This window comes from Sebastes umbrosus, chromosome 12 (genome assembly GCF_015220745.1).
Source record: "Sebastes umbrosus isolate fSebUmb1 chromosome 12, fSebUmb1.pri, whole genome shotgun sequence".
Taxonomy (NCBI): Eukaryota; Metazoa; Chordata; class Actinopteri; order Perciformes; family Sebastidae; genus Sebastes; species Sebastes umbrosus.
Window position 1 is genome coordinate 24,702,350 of NC_051280.1, and position 26,841 is coordinate 24,729,190.

At 41.1% G+C, this 26,841-nt stretch overlaps 1 protein-coding gene across 3 annotated transcripts; it reads right to left on the reverse strand.

Moving 5' to 3' along the window:
* Positions 1-3,829: 3,829 nt before the first annotated feature.
* On the reverse strand, positions 3,830-26,113 carry sgip1b (SH3GL interacting endocytic adaptor 1b). 3 transcript variants are annotated; one of them, XM_037788454.1, is made up of 23 exons: positions 25,669-26,112; positions 18,574-18,637; positions 18,102-18,147; positions 17,067-17,123; positions 16,661-16,718; positions 15,968-16,143; positions 15,799-15,810; positions 15,245-15,256; positions 14,764-14,788; positions 14,116-14,179; positions 13,913-13,983; positions 13,727-13,801; positions 13,572-13,640; positions 12,237-13,040; positions 10,300-10,421; positions 10,069-10,216; positions 9,443-9,554; positions 8,431-8,586; positions 8,210-8,342; positions 7,911-8,113; positions 7,605-7,669; positions 5,772-5,930; positions 3,830-5,686 (listed from the first exon to the last, which is right to left on the reverse strand). In XM_037788454.1, the coding sequence occupies exons 1-23, from the start codon at positions 25,676-25,678 to the stop codon at positions 5,664-5,666; spliced, it is 2,664 nt and encodes an 887-aa protein (XP_037644382.1). In that variant the 5' UTR covers positions 25,679-26,112; the 3' UTR covers positions 3,830-5,663. The 3 variants fall into 3 exon arrangements, with proteins under 3 accessions (XP_037644382.1, XP_037644381.1, XP_037644383.1); XM_037788453.1 differs by having other exon boundaries at positions 5,772-5,936; positions 25,669-26,111; XM_037788455.1 differs by lacking the exons at positions 10,069-10,216; positions 10,300-10,421 and having other exon boundaries at positions 5,772-5,936; positions 25,669-26,113.
* Positions 26,114-26,841: the final 728 nt, after the last annotated feature.

The window sequence follows — 26,841 nt, forward strand, 5'->3', positions numbered from 1 at the left end:
AGAAGGTAACCCGCAAACTTGCAAAACTCTCGCGAGACTCGCTGTCCAACCCCTAATCATCTCGCGAGAGTTTCCCCAACTCCGGAGCCACATGCGGCTCTTTAGCTCCTCTCCAGTGGCTCCCTGTGGATTTTTATAAAAAACATGAGTGTAAATGAATAACTGTTTTTTTGTGTATATTTTCATTTTTATTTATCATTGTTGTAGGTCTATGGTACGACGGTATGACGGAGTATTAGGGCCACATTGAGGAAAAAAAATAAATCGGAGATTTCGAGAATAAAGTCATAATATTATGAGAATAAAGTCATAATATTATGAGAATAAAGTAATAATATTATGAGAATAAAGTCATAATATTATGAGAATAAAGTCATAGGTTTACGAGAAAAAAAGTTGTAATATTGCCAGAATAAAGTCATAATATTATGAGAATAAAGTCATAACTTTACGAGAAAAAAAGTCGTAGTATTATGAGAATAAAGTCAATAAAGTTATGACTTTATTCTCGTAATATAAACGACTTTATTTCTCGTAAAGTCATGTCTTTTTTCTCGTAAAAGTATGACTTTATTCTGGAAATCTCTGATTTTTTTTCCTTCAATGTGGCCCTAATACTCCGTTGTACACTTGCACTTTGGCCCTCACTGCATTAGACTTATAATCTATGTACTTGGACTACAAACTGTGTTATCTTCATCACAATGCTCAAATGTTTTGCGGCTCCAGACAGATTTCTTTTTTTTTTGTGCCTAAAATGGCTCTTTTGATAGTAAAGGTTGCTGACCCCTGGTCTAGATGACCGCGAGTCCTCCTCTATGGTCCTACTGTAACTGCTCTAAAGCATAGTGTTGTTTGTTTGTTTGTAATGACATTACAATGAATATTTTACTGATACATTATTCATAACCCCATCTGCTGATGAAGACTGTGAGATGTGGTTGAAAGCTTCTGAAAAAAGCTACTCACAGTGGACCTAAATTCAGATTATTCTTGACCTTGAAACAGTCTATTTAGGAGCTGCTCTGGAGCTTTTGATCACACCACATGATATTCATCAACATGGAGTTTGCCCGGTTGTCATGGATTTATAGAAGTTCACATTTCCTTTTTTTTCTCCGAGCACTTCTCATCATATTGTTACTACTATACTATATGTAATTCAGCAGTGATTCTCAAAGGGGTCTGTAGCACAAAATAATTTGCTATTAACTATAAAATTGTGCTGTGTCATTAAAAAGTCCATATCTACAGAAGGGGACCATTTGGGTTAATAAAACAAACATATTGTGTCTATTACTCCCACCCACGTTAACTTTGGGCCAATAGAAACTCTAAGATAAGATTGTGACACACAGCAATAACTTTATTATTTGTAAGTTGAAGCACTTGGTAATGGTAAATTTAAATATCTGGATCTGTTAGGACAATGCCAGTCTTGCTACTGTTCATTTTCTGAAAGCTTTTAAGATCAATTACTTGAAATGTAGGCTTCATAAATGCTGTCAAGTTGAGTCCAAAATACATGTTGAATAAAATCAACCTCTTTTTAAAAGGTAAATAAATGGTATTAACATTCAATAACATTGCAAATTTCCCCACTGTGGGACTCTTAAAGGATCCTCTCATCTTATCTTAACATGATTCAAATCGAAATGTGTTTCTGTTTATCATTATGAAACAGATTTGAAGTATTTAGGTTGTAAAGTTTTAGAATACAAATAGTTTCAATGGCATTTAACAGTACAAATTGTACAAATCTGTGTTACGATTATGACCTTAAGGGGTCCCTGGTCCAAATAAGTTTGAGAAAGCCTGTGCTACTATACCAAGGTCAGGAATGAACTTTGAACCTAATGCCAACATGGACATGCAAGTGCCCCGAAGAAAATGGACCTTGTGGTGCCATTGTTTTCTCAACTAGCCTAATAACATTATGTCCCCATACCCTCTCCTGTCTGATGGCCCACATTAAATAAATCATGAAGAATACTAATATTCTCAGTTTAACAGTGGACGTCAGGTTGAGAGATTCACTTTTTACAGGAACATTCATCCTTTTTTACAATCTGGCCCAAATTATACTTTTCTATCTTTGAACAAATGAGAGGGAGATAAATGTCTCGTATTTCCTCTTCTTTATTACCAAGTAAAACAGGTATTACATTATATTGATTTTTTTTCATATATTTACTTTCAAAATCTTTGGATGGGAAATTTACATGACATGTTTGCATATTCTGTGTCTAATGCAGTGAAAGGAATACAGCCAAAACAAGTTGTAGAAAAAATAAACTCACAGAAAACCCTCCCGTATCGGAGGACTTACGTGTATGCTCAGAAATAAGGCAAAGAAAAACATAAGCATAATTAACAGAAATATTGTTCTTCTTAATCAACTGAAAGGACCGTATGATTTTTCTTCTTCTAAGAACTAAATGAAATATTACACCCAGGCCCAAACTGTGAGTCAACACATTAAAACATTCTATAAGATGAGATGTTCAAACACATATCGACATGTGAACATGTGACATGAGCCAATGAATTGTTTTATTAATGGAAATTTAAGGTGTGTTTTGTGTGCAAGTCAAACACAGGAGAATGTCAAACACCTATATCAGATGCATGGAATGGGAATATCAATGAATACATGCCAAATTTATTGACAATGAGTTTTCTGAAGGTGCAACAACAGCAAAACAGAGAGTGGAGGTTTAAGTGAAGGCAAAAAAGTCTCCTCTCGTAGCACGATTATACAATAACACACGTATCATGACCTTATTGAGATGGATAAATTGGTATTGCATTGATAAGACTGGAATGGACAAATGCAGATTTCATGCGGCACCGTTTGGAGATATTCATCAACAGTAACACTTCTTTTTTTTTTTTTTGGTACAAGAAACCCACATGTAAAACAAGAGATGAAGAGCGGTGGTGTCGTTACATATAGGACCTAATTCATCATGAGTGCTGACATCAATAAACCAAGAGACAACCACAGACACATCCATATGCCCAGAGAAATATTTGAAACATAGCTTTTTATGTACACTTTTTACACTTAAATATTGCTATTAGAAAATGATAAAACATTTATTCAACATGGTGGAAAAGGAAGAAAAATAAAACGGGGACATGAATAGTGCTGTCTTCTTGATAGACATTTCTTTTCATTACTCCGTGATGTCCCCAATAGTCCTCGTCAAGACCTCTATCAAAGATCACGGTCAAAGGAATTGGCCAAGTTTTTAAGCAGCATCAAAGGCAACTCCTACAATCAGTCAGCCCAGGTCCCCCTCTATAAACTCATTAAAGCTCCTTCTCAACCACCGTATGGCACTCGCGTCTGGCTCTGTATGCGTCTTAAGGCCCTTTCAGACATAATATCTGTAACATTAACAGAATAAATGAACCAAACTCTTCCAGCGAAAGTAGCAGCTTCTGTTATTCACACCTTTTTTGTTACAAAATTTGACCGTTCACACACCAACCACAAATACCACTAAAGCCCTGTGATGTGGGAAAGTCGATGTATCTGAGCATTGCACGCGCCCAAAGTGGTAAATGAAATGCTTTTGTTTTTTCAGCAAGTCAAACCGCTGTAACTGATTTACTGACTCTGTTCACATGACCCGTTGACGGCAAAAATGCCATCGAAGTAGTGGTAAAGATTGCGTGTGTAAAAGTATAGCATTACATATATGTGCTTCGATCCTGATCGCCAGATGGGACAAAATATGATTTTTTTTTTGCAAGCTCATGAATGATATTTTGTAGAGAAATTATCAATTCAATTCACAGTGGCTTTATTGGCATGAAAGAAAATCTATTCTTCTATTAACCACATAAGCGCTAGAGCTGCACAAGTAATCTAAATTGCATCAAATTCGCAATACGGCCGACTGCAATTTTCAAAACGCAGGAGGAGCAATATTTGTTAAAGGTGAAATGTGTGTCAAAATACCATTTTAAATTAAATATTGTTACATCATATTCTACAGACTTAAGAAAACATCTTTGTTTGGTACAGATCCCCGCAAAAATCACACTATAATCATTTGAATGTTCAATGAAACTTATGTGATAATAAAAATGATCATTCCGTCTAATATCAGAAATTATATTGCAATTGCAATATCAGTCAAAATAATTGCAATTAGATATTTTTTCAAAACCGTTCAGCCCCAATAAACGCAGAATAATAAACCTCACCTATCTGGTAAGTAGGTAGTAGAATGGTAAGCAGACACACCACGGCCACACATAAAGTATACTTTATAACATTTTGGGTCCATTTACCCAATTTTATGAAATTATGTTATATATTATGTTATTATAATATATTTATTGGCCGCTTGTTGGCAACGGAAACCAGCTGTGAACACAACACCGATATCATCCTTTAAGTTGATATGGTGAACATGTTAGCAGTTAGCATTCATTTGGAGTCCTGTTTCTGGCCACCTTTCTACCAACTCCTGAAGGAAAAATCTGACTTTATAGCTGCTAAATGTTCCACAATACTCGCCAGCTAGTTGCTAACTTTGACAGTGGGTTTATCTGAGGTATTTTGCTGAAAACAGCTGCCTGTTGCAGCAAAAAAAAGCGATGCTATGAGCAGTGAGAGTCAACCGAAACAGTAAAGTTGCTGTCTAAAAAAAAGAGTAAAACAATTAACTAAACAGTATTCGGGTGATAATTCTCTGTAGGTTTGTCACTATGAGCAACCTCGTTCACATAAAAGTAATTATGTGTTAATACAAAATATTAATTATAGCCATTTTAAATTTAAATTAAAAACTTGATGATAATTTCTCTAATAAAAATAATTCATGTTCTTGCAAACAAACGTTTTTAATGTGCTCAAAGTTCCCCATCATGCCATCCGGATTGAAGCACAATTATAATTCCATATAAAAAGCACCTTCAGATTAAGAGTGCTGATGTTAGTCCAGCGCTGCGGGTCGTTTTGAACTGTGAACTGACCAGTCGCCTTCAATCACAAGACTGATAGAGTGGGCTGTGACATTTCAACGGCTGTCTACACAGAAACATAAATTCTGCTTAGACAACGATAAAGATCGGTCACACATGGCGGGAAAGAAATCTGATTTGAGGTGGCAGTGTAAATCAGATAATACCATGGAACCTATAACTTATTGGAATACAACTGCAAAGCAACTCTATACTACACTTTTCTTTTTGTTTTTTACATTTTCCAGCCTTTTCCACCTTGTTTAAGATTGTTTTAATATTATATAATCTATTCACATTATCTTTTACAGTGCATTTGCAATGATGACCAGTTAGACAAAAGGAACTGCAATGAATAAGGCTGGATCACCGTATGAATCCACAATTATGTCAACAAGAACAAAGAATCAGGGTTTCCCTATGTTTTACTCCATGTAAGCCCATAAGTGTTCCAAGTGCACAAAACTAATCGTTTGTATTTACTTGCATAAACTCAGCAGCAGTCGGTCTACTGAATATGATGTTATGAAGTCAAATATCATCTGTTATTCTGTTTAAACCTCAACCATTATTTCTGATGGTTGCTAAAGATGAAGTTTCAAATGCACTAAACATGGGATGGATCCATAGTCTTCACAGTCAAAAGCCATTGATTCTTTTGGTTCCGTTCACAAACAGGTCCACTAATTATCCGCCAAATATTTCCCTGCGAAGCAAAAACGAAACATGTCAGAGAAGCGGAGAGGTTCGGCCCGGAGTGTCACACACACAATCCTGGTACTCAAACTGACCTGCAGCAAATCTTTTCTTGATCAGCGATAGCCGGTAGCCGGTCCCAACCAGCTGGATGTCGCACCCCGACAGAGTGCATCCCTCACTGCTGAACTGGACTGCCAGCTGTGAGGGTTTACAGGGACCTTCTTTCATCTGGAACCGGCCCAGAAGAGCCCCTACTCCTGGGGGATACAGATACACTATTGAGATAGTATGTTACATGGTGTAGTAAAAGAATGAAACAGTATATAAATTAATCCAAAACTAAACTTCTAACCTGTAACTGAGATTTCAGTTCAGTCCAGTGACATAAGGGGGAATATAATGAGACTGATTCTTTGTTATTTGGTATTTTTCAACCAGAGGCCTGTACTACGAAGCAAGTTCAACATACCCAGGGTATCTTGTAGTTATCTGGTTTCACTAACCCTAAGAACCGCGATCCCGCTTCACGTTCCTACGACGGTGGTTATCAACTCGGTAAATCACCCCAGGGTTTCTCAAATCTATGATATGAGCGTGTTCACATAAAAGGGGCGGTGTTTGCAGCATGTGACCAATCACAAACATGGACAAGTCTACTGTCAGCAGAGAGGCATGATTTACAAACCAAGAGCAAACTATAATATTAGACAAATAAAAAAGAAGTTAAACACATAATCCAGACTAAAATGAACACAGTTGAAGCTGCCAAATGCAGGAAGGACAGCTGGCAAAAAAACCTGCTGATGTGTGAGTGTGTAAATTAACAGATTTATTAATTTAACGGAACACGCAAAAGTCAGATACAGTCGTCTAGATGGGGCAGTGATATATAAATAGCTTTAAAAAAAGAATGGATGAATAGATTACACTTCATTATGACCTTTGGCATTGATGTTGCATGTGTGACTATTTCAGCCTTCTTTCAGCTCCGTCCCCGACTCCGGCGTGTGTGAAACAGACTTGGGAGCAAGTATAAAAATAAATATAAAAACATAATTCAAAGCGTTACGCACCCACAGCATACAGCCAACTGTCCTTGCTGCATTTGTCAGTTTAAACTGTGTTGCTTTTAGCCTGGGTTAGGACTGTAACTTCTTAGTATTTGTGTAATATTATCATACGATCAGTATCTGTACGGTTAACATGACCTGCTCCGGAGCAGGTTAGGAGTTCAGCATAAGTTACCATGGCGATGTATCCCGGAAAGAAGTGAACCACGGTCGTAGGACGGAAAACCCAGGGTTAACTCTGAAGTTACCTCGCTAACCACAAATCCTGCTTTGTAGTACAGGCCTCTGGACCCTATTTTGCCATGTATTTGTGTCTAAATGACTAATGGCGACAACAATTTCTGAAACTGGTACAGTATTGAGGGAGAACGCTGTAGACGGCCGCTGCTCACAGGCTGCAACATGGTGCTATTGGGGCAAGCTGGCACCGTCATTTACGTCCACTAAAAGTGCTTGTTTATGCCATGACAGGCTCTGATTGTTATTATGAGTGTCTGACTTTATGGAAAGAGTCTCCTTGAGCGGGCCTTGGACACAATAACAAACAGACCGGATCAAGAGAAAGGTAAGAAAAATGTTCTATTTCTCTGTAGAGTCCTTTCCATAATGTTGTCAGACACTTATAATACCAATCTGAGCCTGTCAGTGGCAACAACAAGCACTTTTAGTAACGTTACATTGACGCTGCTTACTTATCCTTCAATACTGGACCAATTAAAAAAAAGTGTTGTCCCCATTAACCTCTTAGACACAAAAACACGGGAAAATAGGGTCCAGGTTGAAAAATACTGACGTAACCCTTTAACTAGAAGATTATTTAAGAAAATGAATGAACACATTAAAACAATCCCTCACCTCCATTTTCAGATCTATGAGAGAGACTGGGGATTTTCCATTGTATCGTCTGCTGCTCTGGGTTCCTTTATGAGAAAGTAATTCCATATTATAGAGGACATGTTGCTGTCTGATATGCATGAAGTCCATGTCAACGTTAATACAGAAAAACTTGAAGATAGTGGTTAGATAGATGAAGTTATCTCTCCACTGTTGCATTTTTTAAAATGAAAAACATACATTTCAAATTTGCAACATAGCATTTAAACATCCCATGATTTTGGCAGAAGGCCCCTAGAGCCGGTTCTGAATGTAAGGAGTCCTTACCAGGTGCCGGGGGGGATCATGGCCTGGAGTTTGGCCATGCCTCCATCCACAGGAACCAGGAAGTTGATGTTGTGCAGTGGCACGGGTGCGGCCATGGCCTCTGTGTTGTATTTGTAGTCTATTCTAAGGTCGGTGTTGATGGCGTCGCCTCGCCAGCTCACCGCCAGGTTCAGAGGAGTGGACTGGATCCCGTCTGCCGACACCTGAGACACACAGGAAACACAAGACGGTGAGATATATGGATGGATAGATACTATAGTTACATCAACTAGATACATAGACAGATGGATGTTTGATACCTGATATTTGATCATGTCCACGTTGTAGTACGTCGCCTGAGGCTTCTGTTCAGCCACTTTTTTCAAATGGCTCATCAAGTTTGGCATATTTACCCAGAACTCCCTGGTGTCTGCACTGTCTGGTGTGGAATCACTGAGGAATGAGAGGTACATAGTAATGAGATACTTACAGTATATTATGTGTGTGTGTGTGTTTGCCTGTAACAAACTGTTATTCTTACCAGCACAACAGCTGTGGGTTGGGGAGGACCTGCTCCAATCGGCTGTAGTTGCTGATGCAAAAGGTGAGGATGGGTTGAGTTGGGTGGCTGGCAAAATGCCTGGTTATGCCGGCGGGGAAGGACAGCACCATCTCCCCTGTGATCTTCACAACACATCTGGGACAGAGGGAGTGAACGGGCAGATCTCAGAGATCACGCCAAACAAAAACACACACTCCAAGAATCCAGTTTAGTGTCAAAACTGAAGTGCAAAGTCGGTTTGTAGCTGCCAGGAATGTATTCACTTTATTAGTCCATAAAAGGCGGTTTCACAAGCCATAGTCCGTTTGGCTGGTTGTGAATCAGAGTGAAATTGATAGTTTGGGTTTGTTTTCTAACGATCGGACCAAATTAAACAATTAAGTTGCTGAGGGGCGTGTACGACGGAGCGAATTGATCTTTTTTGTCGCGAGAGCTGCCACTTCTATGCAGGGAATCGCGGACTTTGAGTTGCTGTCAACGTTTTTTCACTTTGACTCAGCACTGATCTACTTTGCGCACAAAGCCCTTCTCCTTCAGTTTATCTCTAATGACTTTTTAAACGTCACTATTTTTGTTTAGCGTATTCTGTATGTTCTCTTCGGCCCAGATGTCATGCAAACATCGGACTTTCTATAGAAGTCGAGGTCAGTCCTCTCCAACTCATGTTAACCTGTCCTTTACCTGTGTCCATCTCAACACAAGCCCGCACAGGCAGCCTGCGTTTTTGGTCCACTTGGAAATGGTCCACTTCTCACAAGCGTTCTCGGACCGGTTGTTTTGATCCGCGCCAGAGTACGATTACTTTGCCCACAACTCATCTCAACTGCCCAAATGAACCGCACCAGAGTTTGATTAAAAAGGACTAAATGTTGGCTTGTGAAAGCGCCCAGAGAGACCCTTCATCTTGCTCAAAACACAATTTCAATCAATGCATATTGGTCATTAGATCGGTAATGGTCACAGTGTCCAAAACAGGAAAATGTGGGCCTACTTGCTGGGGTCTGCGCCTTTGAAGTAGGCATTGATGGTTTCTGTGAAGGCAGCGGCCACTGGCAGAGTGTCCTGGGGTCCCATGGTGAGCGGACTGGGTCCTCTGGAGCATCCTGTTGAAAACACATACACACACAAAATACACTTAGAGTATGTCTATTATCTTGGCTCCTACCCTATATGCTCAAATGTCCAGCTTTGGGTTATACGCAAAGGATAGAGGAGTATAAAGCAAAAGAAAGCAAAACAACAATCCATCTAGAGACCAGATTGTAGGTTAGTGAGCAGGACATGGGACGGGATGGGCAGCAATATTCTGGCTCAGTGAACATGAACGTGGAGAGGACTGCAGGTAAAAGGAGGGCAGGCGCTTTCAGCCCATGCACTGGTGGGACTACAGCAGCGTTCTGGCTCGACTCACCTTCAAAAGCTAAATAAAACCTGCCGTGGTCAAACCATACCAGAGGCTGTGAGGCCTCTGAGTGAGCAGAGACATGAGGAGGAGAGAGTCATGGAGAGGGACAAGACTGTGAGGCAAGGACACGATGATGAGCAACAGACAACGTGGACACAGACTGAGATGTGAGGCTAAAAGAAAAACAGGAAGATGACTTGCTGGTTGTGTACCTGTGGAAATGTTGAGGTCCCTTCCTAAGGTTGGAGTGGACGCTGCACTATGTAAGGTGATGGAGGAGATGGAGGAAGAGCTCTCTGCTCGGGCCAAGGGAGCGAAAGGTGGGGGGCTGCCTGAAACCGGCGGACTGAAGGGCCGATTCTGGAGACAGCACATTTTATTTAAACAACAGAATAAACAAAGTAGAGGAGGGCAGACCGAGACAGAGGACACTTCACACGTACCAGGTCTGTGATTGGTTTCCCCGGGGGCAGCTTTGGTCGCGAGGACGGTCGAGGAGGAGGAGGCGGAGGGACCGGACTGCCTCGAGACTGAGGCGTGGCGGGACGAGCTGGGGACGAGGGGCCTACGGCACATACCAGTGTCTGTGGTTAGCACTGCCTTCAGATCACAGCGAGAGAGATTATCATTCAACATCAGCTCCAACATTTCCACTCTTTCACAGAGCCGGTACTGTATGCCCTCACCGGAATCGTGCTTTAGACCGTAACCTGTGACCAAAATTCAAGAAGAATTTGAAGAGCTGTTTGTGATATTTTATCATATTTCACTCCTACAATTAATTAAAAACATTCAGCTTTTACGTCTAACTATAACTCCATTGACATGGCCACACACCTGACCCTGTAACATAGGTGGTCACTGAATGCTGCTGCTGAGTCCTATAATTCAGTAAAGGTTTAACATGTGACGTCCGCTATCTATAATTGCTAATTGTAGGTTTGTACATATTTTTTGTATAACTGGAGCTTCTTTGTCAGTGGTCACCTTGTAATATGCAAGAGAAACAACAACATCATGTCCTGTGTTTATATTATTTATATATATATATATATATATATAATTTTGCATCTGTCCCTAATAATAAAGTTATAGGACGGATAATAAAGAAGTATGTGATCTTACAGAATTACATTGTTAAGGATTAGGAACACAGAGGCTGTTACCTTACAATCATACCACTAGATGTCAGTAAGAAACCCATTTACTTAACTGTTGGTTGGGTTACTTTGGATTTCTATAGTGTTTTGGTGAAACTGTAGGAGACAGGTGTTATTTTACATGGTAGTATTTACTGCACCTCCATCTTTGAGGGAAACAGTAGGTTTCTACGGTTTGTGCTTACGTCCATAGTTGCTGTCGGCAGGTATAAGAAATTAGATTGTAGCTCAAATAAGCATACAACTATTATTCCTAAAATTGTATTTAAAATAAATACACAACTCGTGTTAGCATCATAATTAGTGTTTTCGTAGTCATGTGATTTTTATATGACATTACAAATAAAGCTTTGATCCGTGTTTACAAAACAGTTTTAATTACATTACGTCGCAAAAATTATGCATATTTCTTTTAGGGCAGCATTATTGTAAGAACTCTTTCTAGAATAAGAGCTTTTATTTTCTTGTGTGGCCCTAACTAATAATAAAAGTTTATCTTAAAATGGAAGATAATTATAATTTTGTAATGTAACAAAGTACTCTGAACAGTTACATTAACCAGCAACTCTTACCTCAAAAGAGGTGTTACAATACCCATGATTTCATGATGAAATTATCATATTCTTTCCATTCTTATAAGTTACAATAATAGTAGTTGGCATTTTTTATTACGTTATCAGTTAATTAAGTGTTACATCACTTGTGAAATCATTATTTCTGGTGACTCACTGGTATTAATATAATGTTGTTAAACTATTCAGAATCAAGACAAAGTAGCAGGCTATATTATATTAGAATTGAACTCATTTTATCACTCTATTAGTTGCTTGTGAAACTGCTTTGAAGAAAGCTTACTACATAAAAAATGAGTCAGCTAGTCAAAATAACAAAAACAAATCATAAAAATATAAATAATGTTTACTGAAAAACAAACAGCAAACATAAAAAGTGACTGCAGTTAATGAGATGTTGATCAGTGCTCTGTAGCTGGATCAGATCACATCCCAACATCTACAGTAAGACAACGTAAACAAATGGCTGAGTGGCAAGACGACCTGCACTTCAAGCATCTGTGTGATCTTTTGGTGGCACTGATGGCAGCTTCATTTCTCACTTCTTCAAGCTAAAGGACGCTCCAAAGTTTAAACACAATATTCCAATCATACTTTGTGTTCATGCAGCATGTAAACATTTAGAGAGACAGAGAGCAGAGTACTCACTGCTGCCTGGGCAGGGCCCCGGGGAAGACATGATAGACCTGTAGGTGGTCGGAGGGAGAGGAGGTGGCGTGCCCCTGAAGCTCGGGGTCAGCTCTCTGGGTGAACCCACAAAGTCTGGGATATCATCTCTCAGGTATGCTCCCTCTGGAGTCCTCTTTCCCCCCACGCCCGCCAAGACCAGGGGAGACGTGACTCCTACCTGAGGGGACGTGACTCCTACCCGAGGGGACGTGACTCCTACCCGAGGGGACCTCCGCTCCGCTGGCAGAGGGGGCACGGGGCTCATGGGGGCAGGGGAAGGACAGTACGCCGCAAACTGCAGCACCTCCTCATCGATGGCCTCGTCGTCGAAGCACATAGGCGGTGAAATAGAGGGGGAGAAGTTAGGAGGCAGGGGAGGGGCCGGTTCGTCCGGAGGAGGAGGTCCGAGCACGATGGAAGGGGGTGATTCTGGCGGCGTGAAAGGAGGAGGAGACCCGGGAGAAAACGGCGGAGGCGAAGGCGGGGGCTCGTTTGGCGGCGGTCCTGGAGAGAGGCAGGGGGTGGAGGGCGTGGACGATGGCGTGTCTGGAGGAGGAGAGTCCGGTGGCGGAGGGGGAGCGGGCTCATCAGGCGGCGGGGGTCTGTCGCTGGTGAAAGTAACCCATCTGGGAGACAATGTTTCCTCGCTGGCGCGGGTGCCGTCCGCGGGGCCGAACACGTCGTCCAGGTCAGGGGTCGGGGAGCCTCGGTAGGAGGCCGGGGACAGGACGTTCAGGTAGATGGGGGCAGACCTGCGAGCTGCCCTTCCATTGGGTAGATCAGCTGCAAAGAGTTTGAGGTAGCATTAGATCAATGTGGGATTTAACTGTGTGGTTGATATACAACAGTGTTTTTATGAAGCTTCTGCGTAAATTCAGTCAGGAAGACTAGGGGTGCAATCTCATTCATTCTGGGTCTCTCTCTCATGGGCTGTTACTATGTCAGCTGATTATGGGCGTCTCTCTTTTCAGTGACCAATCAGATCTTGCCATATCTCCCTAAACCAATCACATCGTTGCTGTCAAAAGTTTAAAACTGTTCTCCTCTATGCTGCTTTCAGTGTCAGTATTAGCACAAACTGATGCGACCCTCCACCACCCCATCACCTCCAGATTCGGATCTGCATCAATCTCTTCACTACCACCATCACCAGTGTCTAGACCCGGGGAATAATCCTAATCCAACTACGGCATCACTTCCCCTTTACTATGTCACATTGGGTCTAAATCGCCAAAGACTGTTACTATTCATAAATTTGTGCACTTTGTAATAAATTCAATTCATACGAGTCTCTTCTGAAATATTTAAACTTACCCCCAGAGTCTGAAGAATAGCCATAATGACTTCTTGATGGAATGTTTTTTGGAGGAAGCGGAGGAGGAGCTGCAACAACAAGGGTGACAGTTCAGGCCAGTTCAGCACAACATTTCAAATATGTCACTGAGGTTCATTCATGCCAGCTCACCCACCTCCTGTTGGGAAACTTCTGCTCAGCGGTGATTCTGAGCGTGGTCTCGAGTCTCCCCACACATCAGCAGGGACCACTGTGATTGGATAACGACAAAGAAACGTTAAACGTCACCTCTGTAAACTTCACCTGCTACATGACGTGCTCAGTATCGATTCATGTGATGTAATATCGATAGGGGACAGACCATCATATCTGGCGTATTTGGTCTCTGAAGGCAGCCCAAAAAAGGCAGGAACGTTCTGCGACAGCCTGTCACTGCAAGAAGAGACAAAATATCAAAAACAAGGTTATTCAAGGCACATCTGTAGAAGCAGCATTAACATACAGACTGAATAAGAGGGGTGTTCAGGTCAGTCAGTGGTCATTATTGCTAAAAGTATGACAGACCTTGGCGTATCAGGGGCAGGACTTGGTGTTGGGGTGGAGCGTCTGGGTCTGGCAATCTCTTCACCTACCAGAGAAACATGACACAAACTCAACTGTTGCTCTTTTGCACTTGTATTTATTTATACTATCACAAAAAGCTTATTTATAATATATAATATTTATATATATCTAGTGGCGTGGTGTGTCAGTTGGTCCAGACTGAAATATCTAATACGTTCTCTTCCAAAAAAAACATACTGCCGCTTTGCACGCCACTTGGCGTCACTTTATTTTTGGCATTAAACCACTATAGTTAGGTTTAGGAAAGAACTACATGGTTGGACTTAAAACTACTGCATTTGTACAGTGAAAATGACTGAACGTTGTGAAAACGGGACACGAACGAACAGCTGATTGTACCGAATGTTGTGTTTGTTGGTGCTATCTAAATAGTGCTATTTAGCAAATGATAGCATGCTAACACGCTAAACTAAAATGGTGAACACGATATACATTTTACATGCTAAGTATTAGCATGTTTGCATTGTCATTGTATTTTTTTTTTTCATTGTAACAATGCTAACAAGTTTACAATGACAATGCATTGTCATTGTAAGCATGTTAGCATTTTTTTTGTGAGCAAAATTTGTTAGCAATAGATGTACTTACAGGACAAATTCCTTTTTATCAGCCCCTGTAACAGATAGAATCCAAAACAAAATATAAAATGAGGAAACACAATATATTGTGAAAGTGTACACTGTCTTAAATCATTGTTCCATTCAATTTTAAGATGTTTCTTTTTTTAAAAATGGATGTTTTAACTTCTGAGGCACAAATATAATATCTTAGAAAAGATCACTTTAGTCATATCAAGAATATACAGTATATCCATGTAAACAAATTGAAATGCATACATTTTACAGTATCATATAGTATCATATTTTTCACTTATCTAAGGAAAATCTAAATTTTGAGACTTCAAACTACATCAGGATTGCCTTAGATGGATTATTCTTATTTTGCTGTGTATCATTTTACTTTCTGCACTGCATTTTTCTTAAATAACAGATCAGACAGCAGAGATTAGGAAGTTGTGTTTCAGGCTGTCGGCTGTTGAAACAGCCAGCAGATGGTGTAAGAAACTCACCGGGCTGCGTCTCTGAGACCAGCAAAAAGGAAGAGAGAACAGACCTGGGTCAGAGAGTGAGTGACACAAATCAGTCAAATGGACACCAACTAAAACAGCACACATTGCACCTCTTTACTTGCACCACAAAGCCTTCATAATGCAACATGAGCCATAACACCTCATGAGGACAATACCAGCATCACCTATGACCAACACGCACAGCGTTTAATGAAGCAGGTCGCTTTGGCATGTTAAGTTCTCCACTGAGACCAAATCAATAGATTTGTGAGTGTGTTATGTTTACTGTGCATTATGTAACACTTTGCCATACAGGTTCAAGTAAAGATGTAGCTAAACAAAAAAGTCAACAAAAAGAAGTGAGGGTTTTTTTACGGCCTAGGAAGGACAGAAAGGACGCTGAGGGTGAGACAGAAAACTGCATGCAGCCATGAAGGCAATTTAAAGGTGAACTATCACAGAGAGGGAAACTTTCTCAAGCATTTCCAAGTGAATTCATGCCATGCGATCCATGTTGGTGGTGATACAGATGTGAAAATGAATGACAGACTTACCGGACTTCTCTTCTACGAGATGACAGCAGATAAGTGAGAAGAAACACAAACACAAAGAGGGTGTAAGACAGAGTTCAACGGCTGTTACAATATATATAAACTAGCAGCGTGTGTTGTTGCCTTTAGTACTGTGTAGCAGAACAAGAGTGGTGATCAGCAGAGCGCTCACCAGAGATGGAGAAAGTGCCAGGCCGCCCACTGAGGCTTTCAGCTCGTCCATAGATGGAGGGACACACTTGGCACTGTCCGCCACCAGCGGCTTAATCTTGATTTTGAACTTCTTCTTGCTGTCCTCGTCGTCCTCGGAGTCGCTGGAGGAGAAAAAGTGCTTTGCTTTGGAAGCTGGTGAACGCTTGTCAAGGACAAAGTGGAATAATGTGAAACATGGAAGCTTATTCAATCTTCTACAGCATTTAAACATAACATATTCTTTTTAAATCTCTGTCTGCTGTGTCCCAGTTAACTGCATTACACCTGCTGTAACTGACACTCCTGCTCTGTCTCTGGCTAAATCATCCGACTCAGGGGAAGTCTCTCTATGAATTCATTTCAAACCTATAGCCGCTGACACCTGCGGGAGCAAAAACTCAAAATACCAGTGAGCTGGGGGTCAGCTGTTAATGAGAACTGTGGCTCAGTGACAACTGGAAAGCCAATCTGAATGTAATGTGTCTGTCCGGCTGCCCTCCTGCTCCTTTCTGCAGGGACATACACATGTGATGAGGCAAGAGAGGGAGAGACTATTGATTTGGCCTATTTAATGCAGAGAAGCTCTCGTCCAATCAGTCACTCAGCCAAACAGGTCAATAGTTTTGCAGGATAAGAGTCCCACGACGGACTCCTCTCTTCACTGAAAGGATATCATCGCCCTCCTCGCCGGGCCGGAGGCTGAAGCCCTCCTCGTCCACGTCAGGAGTGGCCTGGAAAAGAGAGAGAGGAGTAAAGGTGACAGTCACACTGTACAGTAACATCGCCAAAACTCTTCCCCGTGAACAACTCTGCATATAAATGCGGATCAGATTTCACAGATGTCTTGCCAGAGACGGTCAGCTTCCTGGCCTGAAGCTCTTCTGCTGACTCACAGAATATTGCAGCCATCACTCTATTCGCACCATTTACTCAGTAATTTTAAACCTATAGCGTTGATTGCACACAGCACAGTGCAAGTATTTCATCACGGCAAAGCTGCAAAGTCGCTGCTTGGTTAGAAACATGGAGGAAGGAGGAGTAGTAGTGAGTAAAAGATGGAGTAGGCTGCGCATACTTACATATCTGTCCCAGTCAATCTCCCCATAGAAACCATTCGGGGCTCCATTGGCCTTTTTCTAGCAACAAAAGGGGAGAAAAGACAGAATAACGAAAGGAGAACTTCATAAAGCCTACGACAAGTAAAGTCAGTATTAAAAGGTCATTATCAATTTGTATAAATAAATGAGGAACAAATAACTGAATTCTCTTAAAGGAGAGTCTGGTTTGTTACAACTTGGTTTTAATGTTGTAGTTTTGGTCATTATTCCTATCAGTAAAAATAACGTTGCATACACCAAGTGAGTTGTGGTAAAAATGCTCAAAATAAGTAAGACAGGGCAAGAAATATGAGCAGTCGGACGAGGAGACAGTTTTGTTTAAAAGCCCATGTTATGCTAACTTATTTGGAAGAAAAAACAAATGTAAAATCAGTACCCAAACTGTCGGTTGTAAACATCCATTACAGAGCCCAACCGATGCGGGATTTTTGGGGCCGATTCCGATGTCAATATACCGGGTCATAATGTGTGTCAGCGACCTGTGCACAGTCGGGGCATTAGCAAGACAAACGGTGGGCCTAAGCCGTGAAGACTCCTCACCACTGTCCGCCAGCTTCTCCAGTAAACTTGCGGCGGCGATGCGCTTTGCGATGTGCTACCCAAACATTGTTATTGAATCGCCTGACCGATAAATTGGTTAACCTATCATAGTTGACGTAGTTATGTGCAATGAGGGATTATTACCGATATTTCAGATGGACTCACTTTAGTTTTTACCTCCAAATAAAGTGATTTAGAGAAAATGTTGTCAGATTGTCTGACTTCTAGTGTTTCTTGCCTTGTTGTCGTGACGTTGCTGCGTTTCCAGATCTGAGCAATTACTGCGGTGAGTACAAAGTTATCATAACGGAATATGGCGGCAGTACGTAACAATGTCCAAAGTAAAGGATGATTTCCTTTGTTAAACAGTGCTATATCTTTACACATTCTGAGCAGAAGAGAGAGAACAGAGAGGAAAATTCACACATCTTCACTGCAAATTTTAAATGTACATACATTTCCTTTCTTTCCGCTTCCAGCTCCTTCTTTGTCAGGTGAACTCCTGTTTGAAGCAACAAGGAAGAAGAAAATAATTATATCATGAGACTGATGCCAATACAATATTTGAGGTTTGGTACTGATTCAATCTTACTTTGACAAATATAAACGTTATTTTCTACAATAACCCTTTCTTTCATTTAACAAAATATGTCAAAACACTCAAATGTGAAATGCTGTCAAAACACAAACAGCAGTACAAGATCCTTCCCCTCAATAAAACAGTCTAAAATAAGCAAAATTCTCATCAGAGAAAGAGTCAAAACAGATTACATATCTGACCAAACATTCAACATTTTACAGTTTTTGATACTCAATGCAAGAGACACAATTCACATTGTCAAACTGAAGTCTTTCCAAGTTGTTTTCAGAGTTGGGTGGTTTGCAAAACTCTGCATGTTAATTGTGTTACGCGTCTGAGCAAACTCACGCTGCATCTGTTTCCTTGTCTCTCTTTCCTAAGCCCAGGACTTTCCTGGTTCGTTTTTTCAGTCCTAGAGCAGAGAGAGAGAGAGAGAGATAGAGAGAGAGAGAGAGAGAGGGAGAACAACATCATGAAGAATTAATTCAATGCTTTAGAGGCTAATATAAAGTTAACTGTCTTGTCATTAAAATGCACTTAAAAGCAAATAACACAAAAGAGTAACAGGCTGATGGACAGTGACTTGAGGATGAACCTGTCCGAGTGGATACACAGGAAATACAGTGAGCCCCAATCAGTTGATATCAATTAACGTATTGATTGGGGACAAAAACATCCTGCTGCCATCTGGAGAAAGCCTCCACATGAAATGAAGCAGCACAGACGCAATCCCCTTAAGTGTCCCCTCCCTGACTGTATAAAATGGAGAGAAAACACGAGCAAAGGTTGATCAATGTGTCCACTTCATTAGTGAGATTCAAGGGAGAGCGGGGAGAGATCTACTATACGGCAGCAAGCGTCAGCCAGACCGGGTGCCAAGACCCCTGCAGCACTGACGGTTGGCACCGTGCAGGGCTCGAATCAGGACGACTGGGACAACAGACAAAAAGGACATCATTCAATGCTTACAAAGATTCAAAGTTTCTGCATAAGTAAGTATTGTTAGGTGGAATTCTAGTGTAATGCTTCATCTGTGTTTTTAGTTCTGGTTTGCGGAGTCACTGACTAACAGTATGTATAGACCAATAAAAACTTGTGAAACCATGAGACAATTTATCTGTAAGTGGACTGACAGAAAATTAATACATATTTATTTCGACTGATTGTTTAGGTCATTTTTAAAGTAAAAATCCCAAAGCTGTTTATGGCCTCCCACAAATTTGATTGATTTTCTGTATTTCATCTGATGGTACATTCTTTAAGCTTGGTTTTTTCTTTTATATATATTTTAAATGATTTTCTAATAGTGGTTGCTGAAGTGGATGCTGATTTAGTCTTTTAAGTCAGAAAGACTAATGAGAGAAATGCTGAATAAGAGATTGCATTGAGTAGCAGATCACATTCCGGGTCACATGTCGATGTGTCCTTGAGCAAGACACTTAACCCCAAATTGCTCCCGAAGGCATAGCTATCGGTCTGTGAATGAGTATTTAGAATGTTGGCACCTTAGCAACATGTCATTCACCCATTCAGTGTGTGAATGGGTGAATGACATGTAGTGTAAAGCGCTTTGAGTGGTCGGAAGCGCTATATAAATGCAAGTCCATTTATCGTGTATTGTTGTGGTTTTAGTTTAGCGTGTTAGTATGCTAAAGTACGGATGTTTACCATGTATTGTTGTGGTATTATGATACCTTCAAATGAACTTGTGTTTACAACATGAGAAGTCGTGTACACGATATGCTTGGCGTTCAAGTGGTATCACGACTTAAGAGGTCTTGAATACGACATGAAGGTGGCGTTCATATGGGCTTAACTCGTGAACACGGTAAACACGATCCCATTTGAAGGCACTATTCGTTTAGCGCATTAGCATGCTAACATACCGAAGTTTACCATGTTTTGTTGTGGTATTAGTGTAGCGTGTCAGCATGTTAAAATTTGTTAATTAGCACTAAATACATAGCACAGCTGGAGTTAGAGACATTTCACTGGATACAAAATTCACCCAGCTTGTGTCGCTAGATGAAAAGTCACCACCAAAGTCGGAAGCATTCATCCTCTGGAGATCGTGAATGTCGGTACAAAATTTAATGTCAATCTTTCCAATAATTTTTGAGATATTTCCAATCTGGACCAAAGTGTTGGGCCGACAGATCAACTGACCACAAACAGACGAACATTTCCATCCATTGAGTCAGGCCACTAGCGTAGCTAAAAATACAAAATTATGAACTTTTTGGAGACTTAATGAAGCTTAATGAGTTAATTGACGTTGACAATCCTCCTGGTTCCTTCAGCTTAACGTGACAAAAGAAAGAACAGATTCGTAGAACATGAGATACCGCGAAAAAAATAACCAACAGCTAAATCACTAAAGTTGAATTTTCTCTTTTTTGACATATTGGCTGTGGTGTAAAACATCTTTTTTGTTTTGCTTTTTTCAAAAGAGACAAGTGATGGGTTTGCATAACAGTGTTATAGAAGACGAGAGAGCACAGTTAATTCTCACATCCATGCGAGAGCAACAGGGATCACGTGATGGACAGTTGGGTGGATGAACATTTTGTGCTCTTCAGAGGCAGCTCAGTTTGTGTTCTTCATTATTCATCATCTCTTTCTGTAATTTGTGGGCTGTTTAAATACAGGAACACGCTGAACATGCCCTACAGACATTTTGCATTGTTGATGGCTCATATATTTCAATACAGCGTCCTGTTGTGTTTTGAGAGTCTGTTGAGAGGAAAAGTAAATCAAACTGACTTCATAATAAAAATAAATATCGACTCATTGATTTAGTGAATCATCAAGCTCACATTGAAATCCTGATAGTAAGACTGATGAATACTATAATTGTGAAGGACGCTGGACTGGTGCTCAGTTGGGGCGAAGCTCTCCTGGGTAGTGAAGGGCATGTCAGGGCCTGTGATGTATTAGAGCTAGCTGGGCTGCTCAATAGCACAGATTATTCCTGCATCACAGCTCTTTATCAGTGCAGACAGCTCTGAACAGCGAGCCCTCTGTCCACTCCTAACCTGCACGTGTCTTGTGTGATAAGGAGAAAAAATAGAGACTCAATCCTGTTATTACTACGTAACAAACTTGCTGAACAATATGATACATAGTGAGGGAGCACAAGCAGACCGGTCAGATTGCTGCTTTTGTAACCCATTTACAAAGTTTGCCTGAGGAGAGCCCTGCAGTGCAACACTCATTAAACGGTGTAATTAATGATATTAGCTGTGAAATAGTTCAAGCTGTAGTAGGCGAGATTGGAGCAAATATGATTAAAAAAAATATTTTTATAAAACGGTTGCTATATTGTGACAGTCGTACATAAAACAGGTAACCTGAAAAAAATCATGTTCCTCTGTGTCCTTCGGTGCTCCTAACGGCATCTGCAAGATTTCACAGACCGGAGGAAAACAAGCAGTAAGAGCTGATCTGAGGTCTGCTGTCCATCTGCTGTCTATGAGAGCCGGCTGTCAATCACTCGCAAACTCCAACCAAACGGTCAAACTAGGCCGCGCTGATCAAATATGAATCAATATTTTGTTACGGTAATGCCTGTTTTCTCGCCTCAAATGTCTTCAGAATCATCTTGTAGTGCACGGTTTAGCTGTAAAATGAGAACGTTTGTGACGCCGCCGCCATTGTGAAATCTGGTGAAGGAACGTCAAGTACCGCTTACATGATCGGTGCACAGTCAATAGGAACGCTCTCTGTCAATGACCTGACCTGTGATTGGTCAAAGTCTCCTGTCATGGGCTAGATTTTTTTAAAGCCTGAAAACAGAGTCATGAGGAGGTGCAGAAGTCTAGTTATCTCTCAGAACACTTGAATTACAATATACTGAAAGGCTATTATGGAATTGTTGCCCAATGATGCCATAAATGTACTGTCTACTGCCACTTTAATAGAAACAAGATGTTTGGACACATTACCATAGGGTGATGTCGCGTGTTACCCTGCTAACTACAAATGGCATATACGTTACGTTACTGCTGACCATCAGTATCAGTAGAGCATAACGTGATGTACCATCGCTCTTTACTACAGCAGCATCATTACACTTTCAAATGCATATCCTCAGGCTTTCAGACATATGCAAAAAAATGTTGGTGAAACAGTTGTTTAAACCGAGTCCCACATTTCTAGAAAGCCATTTGTCCCCATCCATTTCACTGTGGTATGAAATTCACCTTAACACTCGACCAAGATAAGAAGTAGTCTTTTGTACTGAATGTTCAAATGTTTCTGGGAAACCGAACAGGAAACTTTTTAAATCCCCATCCCAAAAAAAGGTTGTGCCTGCACACTGACTCCAAACTGTTTCATGACATCCAACTTTCTTACTTTGAGAAAAAATTCTTAACTCAAGGTCCACTTAGTAGATTTCTTTCAGCTGCATCTTGTAGTCTTCATTAGCAGAAAGCTTCAGAAGAAATCTGGTAACTGATGTTAGATTTCTTCCAGAGTTTTCAGCGGCATCTGGTGGCCTTCATCAGTGGATGGAGTTTACAACTGAGCAAACAGCACGTGCAGATGAAGGCTATCAGATGCAACTGAAAGCTCCAGAAGAAATATTGCAAGTGGACCTTTTCTTTGAACATTTATTACTAAGGTCAAAAAAGAACCTTAAAATTCAACTTTCTTGACTGTTTGTCCTCTAGGTTTGGTTTTCTGAAAAGCTCATTAACATCACTCTTTTTAGCAGCAGACTCTCAAATATCTGATGATGTAGCATCGAACAAATATCTGAACAAACCAGCGAGAAGACGTCTTGAAACAGTCCATTCTGTCACTGCTTCAGAAGACTGTGTCCCTCAGTTAAGCTGTCAGTTATCCATGCTGGTTGTCAGTCGTGCATAGGTGTGAAAAGTCTTTATACACCTACCTCTGCCACACAGCAACACTGCCTGCTTAACAACACCATGCCTCTGTTGCCAGCGATAGAGAGGTGGTTTGAATCAAAGAAGAAAGACAAAAGCAATGCAACCAAGGCTGGGACCAACTAGTTCTGAACAATGTCTAGGACAGCTTTGCTCAGCGCTGATACACGTTGCATGCAGTCCAGTGCAACTACCCTTAGAGGTACCTGCAAGTACAGTATTTATTTTCTGTATTGTTGACACAACCTTTATTCTATTTTCTATTTTGATAGTTTGAAACTGTAGAAGAGCATAGTGTTGGCTCCCCATAAGAAGCATCTACCAACTAAACCTCATCTTTGGCAGTTGGCAAACAAACAAAATGGCACATTACCACCACCTACTGATTCATACTTATAATTTATATTATACTGTAATTTCACGCTTTTCTATGATGTCTAGCTTCTCAGCCCACCTTCTAATTGGCTTTACAATGTGGTCGGATGATGCATTGTGCATCCTTTTGTCTTTTTAAGTGTTCCCTGCAATGCATTGCTTATCTCAGGGAGGTTTCAAGTGTTGACGAGTTGATTTTCATACAGTTCTGGCATTAACTGCATCAAGAGGCTGACTGGAAAGAAGGACATTAATGCAACACCGTATGCCATGCTCTGGTAAATGGTGTTGCATTAATGTAAAGTATGTATTATTTGTAGTTACGGGACTGAAACATGCAAAAACACCAGTATGGAGTCAATGTCAATCCACAGTCATATAAACTTACAGTTCTTAAAGGGGTCATTTGCACAAATTTCAAAGACTAAGATGCTTATTTCACACTGTCTAAATCAGGGCTGCCCAAAGTGGGGCCCGCAGGCCAAAGTTGGCCGCCATAAGGTTCGATTTGGCCAGATGTTAGGGAATTATTATTTTTTTTTAATTAAAAGACCTGGAGGTTCGTCGGCGATCCCGACCAACTTTACTGTCCTTCGGAGGCTGCAGCTCTTTTAGAGCTAGAGTGAAGATACTGGTATCATATGAAACTAGCAAACCTAAGGAATCCATTGGTACGTGTCATGCTAGCTTGTCGGGAAGGAGGCTAAATAACGCTCCAAACTTATGCTAAATTTTAGCGAGGACAAATGGGCATGGCCATTTTCAAAGGGGTCCCTTGACCTCTGACCTCAAGATATGTGAATGAAAATGGGTTCTATGAGTACCCATGAGTCTCCCCTTTACAGACATTCCCACTGTATGATGATCATATGCAGTTCTAGGCAAAAACATGCAGTTTTTTCTTTATGCATTATAAATGTGTTATTTACGCCTATTCTAAAAATGGTGTATTTTAATATTTCTGCATACCGGGGTCCCTAAACAGTCTAAGAATTGCATAAATTGGGTATCACTGGAAAGAGCCCAGTTGTATTCAGCAGGTGGGTTTTAAGGGGTTAACTATGTAAAAGCTAAAAGAATATTTAATTAGGGGAACTTGTACCATTTTGCATCTTAACAATACAACACAGTAGGTGTTCGCTTTTGGCCTGTGGCCTCCCAATAAGTTCCAGTAGTGGCCCTCCAAGAGAAAAGGTTTGGGCACCGTTGGTGTAAGTAGTCTAGCATTATAAACCATGTTCTGGAGATATTACACTTAATAATTTTGTTACAGATATGATAAACCCACATGCTACATAAACAGAAAGGTTGTCAGTGCAGCACATGTACTGCAGTCTGTTTGAGTCCACGTACTGAATGTCACTAACTACACCTGACAGCCTACACTGTGTGATTAGCAATGCACGTGTAGCTAAGGAAGAGCTATGATGAGCATGTGACATCTGCGTTGTTGTGTAGCTCATGATCTGAGAGTACAACATCATGGTAGGCTGACTGCAGGCCTTTTGCTAATAATAGCCAACTTCCATTACCACGTTGGCATTAATGGATGGTAAAGGCCCAGCCTCTGTCATAGAGGGTTAGATCTATGATTCAGCTCATCCATCATAAATTATGATTACCTCATTCCACCACTGTTAACTTTGGTTACAGCATCCTGTACTTCACTTTATGCAATAATGCATGGATTAAGCATCACATGTCCTATTGGCATGATATTATAGTATGCACTGATAGCAGCAGGGGTATGAATGAGTGCAGCTTCCTGGACACCTGAAATACATATTTATATGATACAAGTGAGTGTGTTACTGAAGACAGATCTATAATGTGCCCATGCACACAGAGACATGCACACACACACACACGTGTAAACACACACAAACAACAGGGCATTAGCAAGTGCAAAGCTACACTGCTCTTCCTTCCCAAATCCACACCTCACTTACCTCTCAGCTTTCACATAGATTTCCTCTTAATCTGTCACAAACAACGTCACACACTCACAAACGACATGATCACACTGGTCATGCATGTAGCTCAGCTCAGAGGTCCTCACGGTACGACAGATCACATCACTTGGATTCACTATAGCTTTAATGGCCCAGCAGGACACAAGAGGGCAGGAGGAGGACGCAGAGGGGGGGGGGAAACATGGGAAATAAAGATCATTCACCTTGCATCATGACTGCAGATGTTCATCCTATGTTGCAGGCGGACAGAAACTGAGAAATCCAGCCGGTCAAAGGATGCCTGGGCAGGGCATAGCTAATTCTGCACAGCTCCCCAGCGAAGCACGATGTTGATTCCCTCCACCCCCAAGGGCCCGACTCCCAGACACCCGCACAGGGAGGTGGGATGGGGGGAAAGAGCTTAAAGGCAGCAGCAGCAGTGGAGGACACAGTGAGAAGAGACACCCGAGGAATATGCAGCAAATCGGGGGATGGAGGGGGTCCTCCTCTCCGTGTGCACGTTAGGCCCCGGCCGCCCGAGCAGCACCGACACACGCCATCTCTGAGAGGGGGGATGCTGAGGAAAGGCAGAGGAGAAAAAAAAGCAGAGCGGTTCAGAGAGAGAGAGAGAGGTAGAGAGACGCAGAGAAAGACTGGGAGAGAGAGGGGAGGAGGGAGGGAGTGGGAGGCTCGCTGATGTCACATCTGCACTAAACCAATCCCTGCAACCATGGTCACGTGGCTGCTGTCCCCTGATAGCACCTCTCGGCTTGCCTCGAGCAGACACTCTACAGCCATCTGCATACATATTATACAAGGTCTCACATAATATAATGCACTATTTGAGAAAAATATTTCTTAAATTAAAATCTGTATAAAAATATTCACTTTGATGTGCTTTAAAAAAATATATTGTAGATTTCACTATATCTGTGTTTGTTAGTGAGCATTTTTGTACAAAATGTGATTGAATGTCTATTTCTATTTTTGGACAGCTTTACAGGACAGCGAGGAGCGAAAGATAAATGCACAAATCCAAAAAGTGGGACGAATGCATCACTCACCCACAGACATACAGACAAACACAGGATAAAAATAAGAGGTCAGGCACCGTTAAAAAGCCTTAAGTCTCCTCTCTCAAGTCTTTTGTTGAAATCATGAATGGACTGAAAAACAGAAGAGAAAAGATTATTCCATCAGTTTTTGGTCAGTTACTGAACCACATGATTTTGTCCTTTAGTGAGCGACAGATAAAAGCTCTGATGAAAGGGCCTCAGGTAAAAGGAGTTCAGCAATATACAGTATACTGTATGCTGGGAGACCATGCAGTGCTTTTTATACAAACACTCTACAACTAAAAGGGGACCAGTGAAGGGAGGAAATAACAGGAGTAATAC